Genomic DNA, 16,797 nt, shown 5'->3' with positions numbered 1-16,797 from the left:
CTGCGGGATTTGACATCTTTCCGCAAGGCCTGCAAGACGCAGCTGTTCCGCCAGGCCTTTGGGCAGGATGCAGTTTGACTTCCTTTCCTTTGTATAAAACAAGCCGAAAGGAGGCCCCCAACCCGCTCACAGGTCCTTGTATGATCGGTGGAAACAGTATTAACCACTCTCAATTCCAACCTGATAATTGCCACCTGCCCAGATTTTAACTTGTCTGAATTAATTTTAAGATGTATTTTAATTAATTGATGTCTGTTTTATGCATATTGTGTTGCAGTGGCGTAGCGTGGGTTGTCAGCACCCGTGGCAAGGCAAGTAATTTGCGCCCCCTAACCCGTGGATTTGCGCCCCCTAACCCTAACCCCCAGATGTTGCGCCCGGTGCAGCCGCCCCCCTGCACCCCCCACGCTACGCCACTGTTGTGTTGTTTTATTAGCCGCTCTGAGCCTGGCTTTGACCAGGGAGGGCGGGATACAAATTTAAAAAATATTATTGTTGTTGTTGTTTACCTGCTTGATCAAATGAGTTTCCAGTAGAAGGTATGCAAGGTACCACCCAACTATCTTAGGGACTCCACTCTAGATTTGAGTAGGGTTTACTCCTTGGCCTTTTCTTCTCCTCATTTGGGTTAATTACTGGATATTTAAAAATGGGGTATTTCCCTTAAAAACAAGCAAACCCAACAACAATGGGAAGATAATGTCTTTTTGAAGGCTGCTGTCCTATACCCACTCACTTGGGAGTAAACAACATTGCACTCAGTGAGATTTACTTCTGAGTAAATGTAGCATGTGCTGTTTATCTGCTACATAAAGGTAAAGGAACCCCTGACCATTAGGTCCAGTCGTGGACGACTCTGGGGTTGCGTGCTCATCTCGCTTTATTAGCCAAGGGAGCTGGCGTACGGCTTCCGGGTCATGTGGCCAGCATGACTAAGCCGCTTCTGGCGAACCACAGCAGCGCACGGGAACGCCCTTTACCTTCCTGCCTGAGCGGTACCTATTTATCTACTTGCACTTTGACGTGCTTTCGAACTGCTAGGTTGGCAGGAGCAGGGACCGAAGAACAGGAGCTTACCCCGTCATGGGGATTCGAACCGCTGACCTTCTGATCAGCAAGTCCTAGGCTCTGTGGTTTAGACCACAGCACCACCTACATCCCTTATCTGCTACATAGATCAGGGCTAAGCGGGTCTCTGCTTCAGGGCCAAATGTGGCCCCAGAAATGTTGCCCAGATCAGAATTCTCAGACTGAAAATGGTTCCCTCCACCCTAATGTAGACCCATATAGTCAAAAGCTGGAAGTAAAAAAAGAAATACATAAATAAATAATACACGCTGCGCACCTTGGTCGCTTTGAGGCTGCGGCTATTTTGGGGTAGGATTCAATCACCTACCAGCAGATTCAGGTTGTGTAAATATAGTCGTTGGGGAAATCTTGCACAACAAATTCACTTCTGTAAAAGTTCAGGTGTTTTGTGTTTTTGTTTTTTGTTTTGTAATAAGGAGAGTCGTAAGAAAATGCACTGGAAAGTGAGGCATAACACTTGGTTTGATGCAACATCATCTAAGCTCGCTGCAAACTGATCAGAAGGAATGCTCGTTGAACAGTCAACCCAGTGTACGGCATCTGCGAAAAAGTCAAATTCCAGGCTAGGGATCATGAGGAAAGGAACTGAAACTAAAACAGCCAATATAATTCCTTTATACAAATCTATGGTTCAACTCCGTTTGGAATATTGCATACAGTTCTGGTTGCCTCACCACAAAAATCTACCGATCTATGATGACCAAGGACATATTCCAGCCAGGCAAAAGCACTGTAAGAGAGTGCAAAACAGCTTTGGTGAGGAGTGTAGTTTGGGAGGGTATGTGGCCTACAAAGAGTCCCAGTGACTAGATAGTGAGTCCTTGGAGGGAACACATTTGACCCCTGAGTCTGAAGTTCCCCATCTCTGACCTAGATCCTGGACTTCATTATGTTAATACACGGACACAAGAAAGAAAGAAAGAAAGAAAGAAAGAAAGAAAGAAAGAAAGAAAGAAAGAAAGAAAGTCTATGACCTTTAGAACGGTGTATGGGGTTGCTGTTGTTTGTTACTATGTTATGTATTTTTTATATTGGAAACTGCCTGGTGATCCTCGGATGAAGGATGGTATATAATGTAAATACATACATATATCCAGACAATGTCCCTCTAGGTGGCCTTGCTTTTTCCTCACTTATTTCAGATGGTCTTATTGGGAGACCCCTCTTCAGAACATTATGCTTCAGAAGGTAGTACAGTCATACCTCATGTTACGTCCGCTTCATGTTACATTCTTTCATGTTACGTCCCGCAGTGACCCGGAAGTACCGGAAAGGGTTACTTCCGGGTTTCGCCGCTCGCGCATGTGCAGAAGCGCAAAAATGACATCGCACACATGCGCAGAAGCGGCGAATCACAACCCGTGCGTGTGCAGACACTCCGCTGCAGGTTGCACTCTTTTCATGTTGCGAACGGGCCTCCGGAATGGATCCTGTTCGCAACCAGAGGTACCACTGTAGTCAGCCTTGCTGTGCTTAGGTGCCCTCTTGCGGGTTCTGCTGATTAGCGCCCTGGACCTCTAGCCCCAAGTCCTACCCCGATGGAGCCACTTGGCTGCAGTGAAAAGGGAAAAGCAGGGATAGTGATTTACTAGGCAAAGGCACCAGAATGTAGGAATTATCCTTGGTAAACAGGAACAGTTGTAATGTATGGAAAAACCCAACAGTCTACTTAAAAAACAAAACCTGACAGCCTCTGCCAGTTCTGGTTTAATTCCAATATCTCCCCCAATGTGTCCTTAAGTTGTCTCGCCACATCATTTCTGGCTATGAGCCTGCTTTAGTTGTTCAGTGCCATGGGAGGCTTAGAGGACACATCGCTCAGGAAACCAGACAAGGACTTTCTTCTGTTTCTTAAATAACAACAGGACAGACACAATAAGCGTCTGACTCTACCCAGATTCCATTAGGTCCAGCGCCAACTAGTGGCTGAACTATGTAATGGCATTGTCCACACACACAGATTTAGGAATCTTAGCCTGGAAAACATGTTGTTGTTGTTGTTGTTGTTGTTGTTGTTGTTGTTGTACATGACTGTAATTATTCAGGCAGAGAAACTGCAGAAAGGTTTAGCAGCCAAACTGGCAATTTTCCATGACAATATTTGTATTCAGTTGATATGTAAAGGATGGAACACATAAAGGGAAGAGTCATACTGCTGTTTGCTTTAATGCGAGAGAAGGATTATATATCTGCAAACCACCCTCATTGCCAGGTGTGGATAGAATTGCATCTTGAATAGTTTAAATAAATAAAAGATTCATAAAATGCTAAACTGCCTCAAAATTAGAAGATTTGTTTATTACCTCCCCTTCACCAGCAGGTCCCAGGATAGGTTGCAACCATTTAAAGCTCAAAATGAAGAACAGTTAAAACAGATCACAATCACAGGAGTAGGGTGGGCTCTGGAAACACAGCTCAGGTGTCAAAGGCCAGGATAAAGAGGTGTGTAAAGTGCTGCTTTGCAGAGCCTTCCCAGTGGTGGCACCGCCACAGTTCTGGAATTCTGTCCTCCATTCAAACTGCACATTAACTGCAACACATACACACTGCACTGATCCATCTATAGCTGCTGCTCACTATGCATGAAATGGTGGCAGGTGCAGCAGATGAAGCAGCGATGCAGGCCTGTGGCTACAGCACAAGGGACAGCTCCTTGTGAGAACCTTCTCCAAGGAATGCTATGAGCCTCTGCCTCCATTCCACTGCTCCTCAACTCCACTACCTTGCTGGAAGGATTGTGATTTTTAAAGGGACCACCCTCTGCCCTGTAGACAACCCCCTTTCTCCTCTTCTCTGGGGCATCTTGCCTCGCACATTCCCTTTGCCATTGGTGTGGGAAGTATTCAATTCTCTGGGCTCAGGAGAAGGTGCTTGCAAGGGCTTTGTGGGATCTTGACCACTAGTCTCTGGCCTTGTTGGCTGCTGATCATCAACCTCAGGATCAAGGACTGTTGTCTGATCTGGGCCCCTTGCCAGTCTTGCACTGAACCAGCTTGACCACTTCCTCTGACTCCCAGCTCAAGGCCAATACCAGTAAAACTGGCCTGGGGAGTCTTTCTCAGCCAGAGGTCCACATTCCCTTCTGACAGCTTTCCAGGGGCTGCATTTCCCTTTGTACAATAGGCTAGTTTCTCCACATTCTTACACACCCATCTCTCTCCAGGCAAGAGGCATAAGCAGAGTTCAAGGACACATTTCTGCCAGGCAAAGACACTGGGGTGTGTGCCCTGAATTGAGGTTGTGTAACTTGGAAAGGGGGGGCCATATGGCAAGGGGAGAGTCCTGTGGGTCAGACAGAGAGGGCTAGAGTGCTGCATTTTGGCCTCTAGGCCTGAGTTTCCGCACCCCTGCCTTAAACCAGAACAACCAATGTGATGCAGGCATGCTTAGCTTTACCTGGGATGTGCTATACATGCATGTGATCTATGTAAAAACATTATCTGGGGTCAGGCTTGTTATGGTACCAATGGCTGTGTCACTAGTATGTACATTTATTATTCAAGATTGAGATGTTCTCTGCTCCTTGGGGAAATAACACTTGCCCAAGAGGGAATTATGGGTTTTGGATTTCACCCTGGCATGGTCATTAATCTCCAGGGGATTGCCCTGAAGTCAGGAGCGCTATCATGAACTGAAGCAAATTGAAATATAGATATTTGAAATGCTGATTGCTCTTGACATGCAGGGCTTCCCTGGAGAACAAATGTCTTGTGTGTAGCCCATTACATTCCACACAGCATTCAGTGTGGCTCATAATTATTATTTCTTAATTGATTCCCCTCCACACACTCCTCTTGCTATAACCGTCTCTGCTGCCCATACTGAGAAGCACTAGTAATTCATTCCAGTGCTTTAAGTCAGCTGTGGGAACCTGATATTGCCAAGCTGTTATTTATGTGTCCCGTCCTTTATCCAAATATACAGGGAAATTAGACCTTTGTTAGGTGCATAGCTGTCAAGCGTCCCTTATTTGGCGGGACAGTCCCTTATTCCAGCACCATGTCCCGCTGCTGTCCCTTATTGATGATGTCTCTTAAATAAGCTACTGAAGGTAATGGGGCCCTTTCTATGTCCAGCTTGCTTTGTCAACAACAAATTGTTGCTGTTTTTTTGTGCTGAATATATACTATATGGTGATTTATGGACCTAATGGGTATCTAAAGCCATTTGCATGCAATAAAATATGTATTTTATAAAAGTAATTGTTGATCCCTTAATTTAGCTGCTGATCCCTTATTTTCGAGGCTGCTGGTCCCTTATTTTCAAATCTGTAAGTTGACAGCTATGGTTAGGTGGAAGGCCAAAATTGCTGGATCAGGTCAGTGGCCTGCCTAGTCCAGCATCCTGTTCTCACTGTGGCCATCGAGATGTCTGTGGGAAAACCCACAGGCAGCATGTGAAAACAAAAGAATCCTCCCCCCCCCTCCCATGGTTTTCAAAAACTGGTCAACCTACATCTCAGGGATAGGGAATACGTTTCAGTCTGAGGACCACATTCCTTTCTGGGCAACCTGCCACATCACCACATGCCAGTGGTAGGTGGGGCTGGGTGCAAAAGCAGGCATGGCAATACATCTGAATCTTGTACCATAGGCTAGTTGTTTCTCTCACTTCCCTCTTCCACCCAGGCAAGTGAGAAAGACACATACCATACGACTGCTGCCAGAATCCTAGTAGCCCAAAAATGGAAATCCCAGGAAATACCAACATTAGTGGAGTGGCAGACAAAAATGGTTGAATATGTGGAATTAGCAAAACTGACCCACAGAATCCGTAACCAAGTTCAGAAATGAATGGAGTAAATTTGTGGAGTATACATGTAATAACTGCAGAAGTTGAAAGACTGTAGTAGGGCTAAAATAAATATTATGATGTGATTAGGATTTTATTAAGAATCTGTGGTAAATAAAAGATTAATATGAAAACCTGTTGAAGGGAGGGAGGGAAGTCCGTGCTCGATAGAGCGTGAGAAAATAAGTGTATATAAGATGGTAGAACATTAGTGCATTTATTTTGTTTTGTTGGTGTTAAAGAAAATTCAATAAAAAGCATTTTTTAAAAAGAGAGAGAAAGAGAGAAAGACACATACCAGCCAGGGGAAAGCACAAATCAGGTCAGAGGTGTGGCCCAACAAGAGTCCCAAGAGCCAGATAGAGAGGCCTGCATTCAGCCCCCAAGACTGAGGCTTCCCAACCTGGCTGTGTCGGCTTTTTGTTCATTTCTGTGGGATAGCTAGCCTCACATAACCAACATGCATGAAGGGGTTAATGCCACAGAGTAAGCTGTCCAGTATACTGGGCTTAGCTAGGTCACTCTCCCTCACCTCAGGAGGAAGGTAATCAGGCCTATTGTTCCCCTTCAGTCTACCTGATAAGCTCATGTATAAAGAGATCTGAGCTGGTTGCTCCAAGCTTAGATTGCATGACTCTAACAAGGCTTTCTTGGGTTCCTATACCAATATTTAGGAACTTTCACCACGGTAACTATGCCAGGTTTTACTCCCTGTGTTTTCTGACTAATGTATGTAGAAGCACATGAACCTGACCTTTTGTTTGTAAGTAAGCCAATTTTAACTTACCGGATGTGTGGTCTTTTTCTATGCTAGTGGAAGAAGAGTACTTTGGATGCAATGTTTTAAAGGTCTAACAGCCTTTATTGCCCCGCTTTACTTTGCTGCATATTTTGTGATTTTAAAACTCTGCTGGGGTCCTCTCGCTAAAGAGTAATCGCTCCAGACCTGGAACTTGGCATCCAGGGAATTCTCCCTTTATCTACCTATTTTTCATTGCCACGAAAAAAATATCTGAGAGACCACCTCCTTCCTTGCAGAGCTTCATGGGTGTCAAGATTGACAGACGGGCCCCTCTTGGTTGTTCCTCTGCAAACTTGGGCCCATTAAAGGGCTTCTCCATGACAGTCCTTAGATTGTGGGTTTCCTTTCGCACAGAGGTATGTCTGGCACCTTCCTTATACAGCTGTTTTCATATGCTGAATATGCATGTCTTTACACTTGACACTTTGGCACTTGAGGGATATATTTCAGAGTCCACACTAGCCGTGATTGTAATTTGTTTTTAACTAATGTTGTATTTTACACCGTTCTGACCTCACCTGAGATCTCCTGGGTGAAGGAGCTGGTAATAAATCATCAACAACGAACGTAAAACCAATTAGTTCATGCAAGTTGTTTTGGTTTCACCTCCCTCTCTGCCCCCCACAATCTTCTTTCCTGGAGGAATATTAATTCTAAGTCAGAAAGTTCTGCAAAATTATTGCTGGTTGTGAAGGTATGGTGTATCATGATGTTGAACCTAAGACCCTTTTTAAAATAAACAACAACAACGACCCTAGTAGGTTGGATGCAATGCTAGTTCTACTCATAAGAGATCCGTTGAAAGTAATAGGCACGGCAAACTTATATTCATTGATTGAAATGAGTAGGACTTAGTTGTTTACAAACCGGTGTGACTTGTTTATGTGGGGGAGAGATAGGAACACCATGTGCATTGCCATTCCAAGGAGAGGAAGCATCTCAGGCTTTGAAGTGCATCCTTGGCCAATTTTCAAGCTGTGTGATGAAGCTGACATTGCCTGTTGCATCTTCCCTTGTAGCAGAATGTTCTTTGCTAAGCAAAACACCCATTTCCTCGCTCACACCGTTAACTAAGGGCTTTGAAGAAATGAAAAGCTGCAAAATGGTAGAAATATAAAGATGATTTATTTACGCTCAGAATCTCGTCTGGAGGCATTAATGGAAGAAAACACACAAATACACAAATATACTACAATACTTACCATAGAAAGAATGTAAATGAGTAAATAAGTAATAAATCCTGGTTGGGAGGGGGGGTACAAGAACACCTGCAATAGGAAGACAAGGCCTTGTTGGTGGTGGTGTCCCCATTGGGCACTGCCCAGTTGGCAGTGACCTCTGTTGGGTTTCTCAGTTGTGGTTCCCCTCTTGTGGAATGCCCTCGCTGGTGAGATGGATCCATTTCTCTCATTACTGACTTTTAGGAGGAATTTCAAAACATTCCTGTTTACCAAGGCATTTGATGACTGAAAGATACTGCTCTTGGCAACCCAGGAAGCTTGGCAACCCAGAAAACTGAGAGAATGCAATTTTATTATTATCATTATTATTATTTTCAATCCTTTCTACTTCTTCCTGCCTCAGAACCCGTTCTCTTTCCCACCATGCTTCTGAGGCAGACAGATGTCTGTCTGGTCTCCAGTCCAGCAGAGACTCCATTTTGCACTCAACTATGTATTCAGTAATCTAGAAAGAGAATTTCCCTGCCTTGTTTTTGTTACTGTTACTACTGGAACCCAGTGCAGGACTTTATGTAAGCAAATGCTGTTTTTATGCTTGCTTTACAGCCTGTTGTGTGATTCTTTTATTAAGAGAGGGAGAGGGAGAAACCCAGTCTGCTACCATAGCATGGATAAATACCAAGAAGGCTGTACAGTCTAGTCTCAAAGTTTTCCATTTAATGCTGCAAAGCATATTGTTTTAAACTCTACTAACGAGGCGAATGAATTCTAAGCATTAAACTGATTACTTTAAACATTCTGCTCACACATGTGAGTAAAAGGGAGGATAAATGGTAAAGTAATATATTCTATCCTACTTACAAAATCCACCCAACACTTTTCAAGGAATGGAAAGAGAACAGGGAGTATGTAAGGAAAGGGTTGGAAATTTCCCAAAGTTGTAACCAGCAACCTCCATCTTAGGAATGCAGCACTGTGATACTCTGCGAGAACTTTTCTGGGCTTCAGATCTAAGTGCTCTGCAAGGCTGGAGCTTCCACCTTCATGCTGTTACTTCATTCTTTTCAGTATATTTAGTGCTAACATTCTCCCAAAGAGCTTTACACGGTTAAATAATAAATAATGGCAGAGAAGCAAAGGTATTGGCAAGGGAGCAAAGACAGGTGTTCCAAGGAGAGCTGGAAAGAGGTAACAGTTTTAAGAATTAAATATTAAAGCCACAGAGGGCTGGGGCTGAGACGGAACGGATTGTTTTTCTTTTGCTTTAGAGTCCCTGGGCTTTGCTTCTCACCCACTGGCCAATAATGTCAGGCTGGCTGTCAAAATGTTTAGTGGAATCATCACTGTACTCTCCAGTCCTATTTTTAAGAGGAGACCAAGAATGGCAATTAGCTAACTACAGCCCTCTCCAATTTCAGACGTCTGCTTTGCCCTCTGAATCACCTTATTGCTTATTTACTGCACCTTCATGATTTCGGGGAGGAAGTTGGCTGGAGTGATCCAGACACATCAGCAGTTCAAAATCTGAGATGCAAGAGAAAAGGGTGGCGAGAGCAACCAGCTTTTGCCAAGGTTTAGCTTGGTACCAACTGCCTTGGGCTAAATACACAGTCTGAGCTTATGATCTATGGCTGGCTGTGAGAGGCAATATTGTATGTTGTAGTGTTGGACAATGGTAGAATGTTGCATTACTTCGATGACATGAATGGGGAACCACAGGCCCTCAGAACTACCATGTCGCAACCCTCACTGGTTGTGCTTCATAACCAGAATGTTTTTGGCTGACTGGGATGTACCCTGGTAATGCCTCTCGCTTGTCTGGATGGATGATAAAGAAACTAGCCTACAGGACAAACATAAAATGTACATTCATTACTCTGCCCACTTCTGCTGGTGTTCCCACCCACCATTGACATGTGGCCCTTGGAAGGCCGCCTGGAAAGCAATGTGGCCCTCGGGCAGATAACAGTCCTTAACTCCTAATTTTCAACATCTATACACAGCTTTTTTCCATTATGGAACTCATGGTCAAATACACGAGGGTCTCTTATCCAGTCACTGACATCTCCTTAGTTTTAGTCCAGTTTTCTGCATAATGTGTTGGGAATCATTCTGCAAAGAAACAGTAAGGATGTTTGTACCTTTAAGAACAGTTTCTGTGAGCTCTGGGCAGATTGGTTACAGCTGGTCATGACTATAAAAGGAGGAAAAGTTGCAGTTTGACTTTGCCTGCAAGGAAAAACACCCACAAGCTTTGTTGTTTTATAATAAAACCTTTATTTGATTTGGTTTTACACCGGTCTCGTGGTGTCATAGCTTCTGTCATCTGCAACCAGTGGGAAAAAAACCCTCTAACATAATGTGCTTCAGGTCACATCCTAGGACCTCAAGAAGCCAGGAAACTGTGCAATACCAAGTCAAACCATTGGTCTATCTGGTTTAGTGCCGTCTACAGTGTGTCATGAACTGGCAGGACAGCAGGGAGGAGGAAGAGGATCCCGGTGAGGGATGTAACTGGGACTGGGACAAACCAGAGCAAAAAGGGGATGGGGAAGGAAGTACTCACAGGGTGACAGAGGATCACAAGGGGATGGGTGGGTGGGTCAGTGCTCAGGAATCAATGTAACAGGACCCATCACCAGAGCCAGAGGAGCCCCTGTCCCCATGAACATAGGCTTTGAGGCATAGGGAGCAGCAGGAGTGGTGCTCTAGGCAAGGGCCCACAGCCCAGCTCCCTAGCTGCCCAGGTGGGGTTTGCTAGCTCTAGGAGGAGGTGTGTGATTCCTCAGCTGCAGTAGGCTTGGAACTGGTGAGGGTCACATGCCTTATCAAGCCCAGATGCTGCAATCAGCATGCCAAGTACAAAATGAAAGCAGAGCTGAGATGCCGTGTCTGCTCAACTGCCCATGTTTGTGGACCTTGGTTTGGATGCTCCTGGATTTCTATAGAACTCTGCTTCGGGTTTGACTCTGGACTGTACCCTCACTGCTGGACTTCAGACTTGACTACTTGGATTGACCCTGAATTGCATTTCCAGGCTGATGGGCTTTGATCCTTTGCTTGTGTGGCTTGGCTCCTGGACTTGGGCTTTGGACTTGACTTGCTGCCAGGTAGGCCAGGGGTTAAGGACACAGTGACTGGCAGCAGCACTCCAGGGTTTCAGACAGGAAGCCTCTCTTAGCCTGACCAAGAGAGGCCAGGGATTGAACCTTGAACAGAAGGCAGATGCTTTGCCACTGAGCTACAGACCTTCATAGCAACAGCACAGTGACACCATGTCTTGCAGCAGATATAGGTGTAAAGAGGGAGTATGGCAGGGACAGAAGAGAGCAAAACAGTCCACTCCATGTCTGCCACCTCACCCACCTGATCAATACAGCATTGCCACCACAGAGCACAAATACTAACTTGAGCTTTGTGTATGTGAATTTATAGATCACCATAAACGTATGTAGCACTTTACAAAGTATGACTGATCCTTGTTCCAAGGAGCTTACAATCTAATATGTGATATGGGGAGGCTATGGAGGAAAAAGAGAGGTGGAGGAAAGGCATTCAGTTATGTGCATCTTCCCCAAAAAGTCCTCATGCTGTGCTACAAATATAAGTGGAAGTCAATACTGTCTTCTGACTAGTGTGGTGGCATCATGGAACCTGGACTCCAGCTCATCAACCTGGATGTAGAGGATCATCTTAGATCATTATATCAGGCCATCATATTTCACTGCACTTCTGTACTGTGAATATAACAGGGCTTATTCTGCAGGAAAGCATGATAAACAAAGCGGAACATTAGACACACTGGAAAAAGTGACACATGAATAATGCTCATACCATAACAAATGTGTGGCAGTCTTGGATCCCTCCCACATGTGTGCAGAGTTTTGCAAAACATCTGCAGAAAAGGGCATCCAAAATGATCAAGGGACTGGAACAACTCTCCTACGATGAAAGGTAATCAAATTTTACCTTTGGGAAAAAAGTGTGTGTGTGGAGGGGGTAATGATAAAGGTCTGTATTAAATTATGCATGGTGTAGAGAAAGTGGATAGGGAGATGTTTTTCCTCCTTTCACAATACTAGAAACCAGATTCATGTAATGAAACTCAGTGCTGGGAGATTCAGGATATAGGATCAGAAAAAAAACTATTCACACAGTGCATAGTTATACTATGGAATTGGCCGTCCCAATATGTGGTGATGGCAGCCAGCTTGGATGGACTTAAAGAAGGATTAGACAAGTTCATGGAGAACAGGACCATAAGTCTTATACCAAGTTAGACCTTTGGTCCGTCTATTGTCTCAGCAGTGACTCTCCAAGATTTCAGATGGAGGTCTTGGCTAGCACTACCTGCGGACACCAGGAATTGCAGCTGGGACCTTCTACATGCGCTGCAGATGCTCTGCTACTTGCCCTATGGCCCTTCCCGAAACGGTTATCCATGGTTACTTGTCATGATAGCTATATGTATTTGCCACCTCCAGGAACAGAGGCAACATGCCACCTGAAAATCAGTTGCTGGGAGAACAGGAGGAGAGTACTATTACACACCAACCCAATCTCTGATTCCAGGGGCTGCAGAGAGGGGTTGCATTCTCAGTTTCCAGAGAATGAAGGTCAGCAGAGACTGTGGTGTCTTTAGGATGTATGGTTTTCTTTCCACAGGTATACAATCTTAGCATAGGATGGAACTGCTGACAGCATTAACATTCCCTTAGATCTTGCTTTCCCTTTAGGTTTCTTGAACCCTCCCCCCAAAGTGCAGCTTAGGCTTAGCAAAGAACAAAACAGGTTTCTCTCCCCCCCTTCCAGCCTGCCTCTCTCTCTCTCTCTCTCTCTCTCTCTCACACACACACACACACACACACACACAACCATACACCCCTCTGATTCTTGTTCTCCTACATAGCAGCTAGGTGAAATGGAAGGGGTAGGCCTACCCATTTGTTCTATGGCACAGAGCATCTTCTTTGGTTATGCTAACTGTGGTGCCTAACTAGCTAGCCAAAGTCATTACTTTAATTAAGGTATGCTTTGGCATGCTTGCTCTTATGCATTCTACGCTCACAGATACAGGACCTCAAGAATGGGAAGGGACTCTGGCCATCATCCAGACTGAACTCTCCCAAAACTCATAACAGTACTGCTGCACTCATGTCTTGACTGTGCATTTCTAAGAGACATTTGGTTGACCGTTGTGGAAAACACTCTGGACTAAATAGTGGACTAGATAGACCTTGCCTTCTGGGGGCCACAGGCAGGGCCAGGGACAGAGGCAAAGAGGACAGAACAATAAATATATATTTCACCTTTGTGCAGTAAACTAGTTTCTGCACACACACACACACACACACACACACACACACACACTTACCCCCCCTTTCTGTTCAGATAAGCAAGAGGCATTATCAGAGCTCCAGTTCCTGGGTTTCGAGTAAAAAAATACCCCAAAGTAGCCCCCCATCCCTCAAGTCTGGAGTTTGCCCACTCCTGGAATAGACTGGTTCTGAAAGATGCTGGAGGAAGTGGGGAGTTGGCTGTGTCACCCCTTCCCCCCAAAAGGAAACTGCCCCAAAATCTGTTATGGATGTGCTCGCTCTGTATCTCCAAGTTGCTTGCCCCACCCGCTCAGAGCCTTTGGTTCCGACCTAATTCTCTGCCCGACTGCTTTCCCACCGGTGAGGTGGGGCACACGCAAACTGTTCCTGGCTCCTATGCCAGGAAGAAGCTGCAGTCTCCTCCCCTCCCCTCCTTGCAGGAGAGGCCGGGGAGGGCGCGCGTCTTCTAGCAAGAGAGTTTCCCTGCTGGAGAACTTGGCGAGGTCTCCTCTGCCCGTTGGTGTGCGAGCTGGATGGCAGCTGGAGAGCGAAGCCAGTTGAGTCGCGTCCTCCCCTCCCTCTAGAGACACCATCGCTTCTCCATCTCCCCGCCCCTCGCAACCACCTACCGCTGCAAAACCGCTCTGCAGCCGCTGCCGCCGCCACCACCCCGCGCTCCGATTTCCCCAGAGGCTTCTTGCCCCTTCCGCCCCCCTCGCCGACCACCCTCCTGCGTGCTTTTGGACCCTCACTCATCCACGCTCGCTTTTCCTGCCTGTCTCCACGCTCCACAAGTGCCGCGCGCAGTTCACTCCCCGCGCTCTGAGGCTTCGGAAGGTGGGGGGGGGGAGAGAAAAAGAACAAGAGAGAGAGATTGAGAGAGAGAGAGAGAGAGAGAAGAGGTGGGACTGGCACTCCCGCCCCCCAGCTCCGCATGCTCGGCAGAGGCGGCCCTGCAAAGCTGCGCGGCCGCTAGGAGCTTCCCAGCGCGCTGAAAGCCACGGAGCTGTCCACGGTGCTGAAACCCCGCGCGGGCTGCCAGGCGAGCGGGCTCCCCGCGGTTGCCCGAGAGCCCCCTTTATGTGCAGTTCTTGGCGCATCGCAGCAGCGTCGAGCGGCTTGAGTTGCGGCGGCGGCGGCGGAGACAGCCTCAGCTCGCCCGGGCTGGCGCTGAGAAGGATGAAGGGCTTCCTCCGGCTGTTCTTGAGCTACTTGGTGGCGGACCTCCTCACCCTTTTGTGCCGGGCGCAGGAAAAAGCCGGGCAGCACTTGGGCAGCATCGTGATGCTCTCCGGGGGGAACCAGAGCCGAGAAGGGGAGCAGCACGTCGACGCCTCGGAGCCGCCCCCGACCCCGGAGGAATGCAGGGGCTACTACGACGTGATGGGCCAGTGGGACCCGTCGTTCAATTGCAGCGTCCGGGAGTACCCTTTCTGTTGCGGCACTTGTGGCTTTCGCTTCTGCTGCAAGTACCGGAAGGGCCGCTTGGATCAGGATATCTGCACCAACTACATCAAGCCCCCCTGGCTGAACGGGCGCAAGACGCCCAACCGCCCCGTCGACCCTTCCCACGACCCCACCCGAGACAAAACCAACCTCATCGTCTACATCATCTGCGGGGTGGTGGCTGTCATGGTATTGGTGGGCATCTTCACCAAACTGGGGCTGGAAAAAGCGCATCGACCTCAGAGGGAACACATGTCCAGGTAAGGCGAGGCTTAACCACCTTTTTTCGGATGTTGTGTGGTGGGGGATGACGACCCGCGAACTCAACCCGAGCACAGAGGCGGCCACCTGCCCGAGTCTCTGTGCGCGTGTTGAGCCTAAGAAAGAACTCCCGCGGGCCTTAAAAGCCATGACTACAAAACCACCGTCGCTGGAGTCCCCCGCCTCCCCACTTTCTTCAGGGCGCGCTGGTGCCCTCTCCCACCCTCGATGGGGCATGTAAGAACCAGTAGCCACCCCCTGGTGTGTTAGCTAGATGCTTGCACAGGGATTAACGCACATGTCTTGGCGCAGCGGCGGCCGAGTAGCTCCAGATAGTGAAAAGATTGGGTGAGGGGCGCGCGCGCACAGAAGCTCACTCATGATGGAGAAGCGCAGCAACAGCAAAAAAATAACAAATGTGGCGTTTAACTCTGCTTGCGAGGTCTGCCGGTAACTCTCTCTCCCTCTCCCTCCCCCCCCCCTCTCTCTCCCCACTCCCACCGCTTTCCAACTGTTGCGCTTACGGGGCAAACTTCTCCGCAGTGGCTTGTAAACACTGTCTCTTTCTCTCACACACCCACCCCTTCATTTGAGCATCTCCTTGGTTTCCAGGTACAAAGCGGGCACAATCTCAGCTCGCGCGTGCTTGAGCCTCCACACCTGAGAAACAGAACCTGCTCCCTAACACTGAAAGGAAAGGATGAAGCACAGCAGGGAGATTGCAGAGAAGGACCCCAGACTGAGGGTCTTGATGAGACAGAGGTTCATATAATATCTCACTTTACAATGAGACCAATGAGGAGGTGGACTGGCATCTCTGTGTTGTGTTGTATGCTTTGCATCTATCAAGTAACTGACTGTTTCAGATCAAATATAACAACACACACACACAATGGCAAATTAAGCTGATAGATGCTGCTCTAACCACAAGCTGGCGATCAGGCAAGTGGGCACAATCCTACTTTTGGCTGCCTCTCCCTGCCATTCTAAACACACACACGCGCGCACACACACTCCCCCCAAATTGTGTCAACAGTAGAGAATCAAAGACCCAACCCGTTTGTCAAATCATTTGGTCTGTCTGATTCATTATGCTAATCCCCAACACATGAAAGCAAAACAGATGGGGAAAGACATTTGCAGATAAAATAAAAACAATTACAAAAAGGAGAGGAGAAGCAGCAGCAGCAAATAGCTCTATTAAATTGATCCCAGCATCGCCAGGGGAACTTTCAAGATGAAGGCTGGAGTTGCCAGGATGCCTTCAGATGGACAGGGCTGTTTTGCTCTGGAAAGGTATAACTCAAAGGTAGTCTGGTTCCTCATCTCTTCCCGGTCTCCTCCTTTCCCCTCCCATGGACTCTGCACCTGGAGCATCTCCTTGTCCAAGATCCTGCTATTGCTTTGTGATTAACAGCCTCCCCCTGCAACGAGACACCCAAAATAGGATTCAGAATGCATCACCCGTTCTTTCACTAGCAATTATTTGCTATTTATAAACTGGCTGATGGGTGATCATTTTTACTACCAAGCAGCAGAGCACAGGAATTCGCAGGCAACCCAACATGCTGTGAATCCAGGGTTACAAGTGGAGGGGTATCCAAAAACGCCCTCCTGGGCTTGAGAAGGCTCAGCCACTAACTGAAGGCCAAGAGCAGGTGGGGAGTGAGATTCCATTCTGTCCTCTGCCCCTTGAATCCTGGCAGAGGTTTGGGCACCCTACTGCCTCCCTGCCTCTGCTTCTATAGTGTCTACGTGGACAGGTATGCTGAAAAGGTGACACGGCGACAATGAGCAGGACAACCTCTGAGCTAGGAAGGGGAAGTGATTGTTTGCCTCTGGTTAATTTGTGGCAAGTGCCTGTGCTCATCGTTCAGATGTTCAGTTCCATGCAAAGATTGTCTGCAGA

At 47.2% G+C, this 16,797-nt stretch overlaps 1 protein-coding gene across 1 annotated transcript in view; it reads left to right on the top strand.

Moving 5' to 3' along the window:
• The first annotated feature begins 13,540 nt into the window (after positions 1-13,540).
• SHISA9 (shisa family member 9) overlaps positions 13,541-16,797 on the top strand; it is a 228,328-nt gene continuing 225,071 nt past the window's right edge. The window contains exon 1 of the mRNA XM_083711680.1: positions 13,541-14,887. Coding sequence (XP_083567806.1) covers positions 14,262-14,887 — 626 coding nt within the window. The 5' untranslated portion in view covers positions 13,541-14,261. The remainder of the gene's footprint in view (positions 14,888-16,797) is intronic.

Source organism: Podarcis gaigeae, assembly GCF_964106915.1.
Source record: "Podarcis gaigeae genome assembly, chromosome: 14".
Taxonomy (NCBI): Eukaryota; Metazoa; Chordata; class Lepidosauria; order Squamata; family Lacertidae; genus Podarcis; species Podarcis gaigeae.
This window is presented reverse-complemented; position numbering and strand designations above follow the sequence as displayed.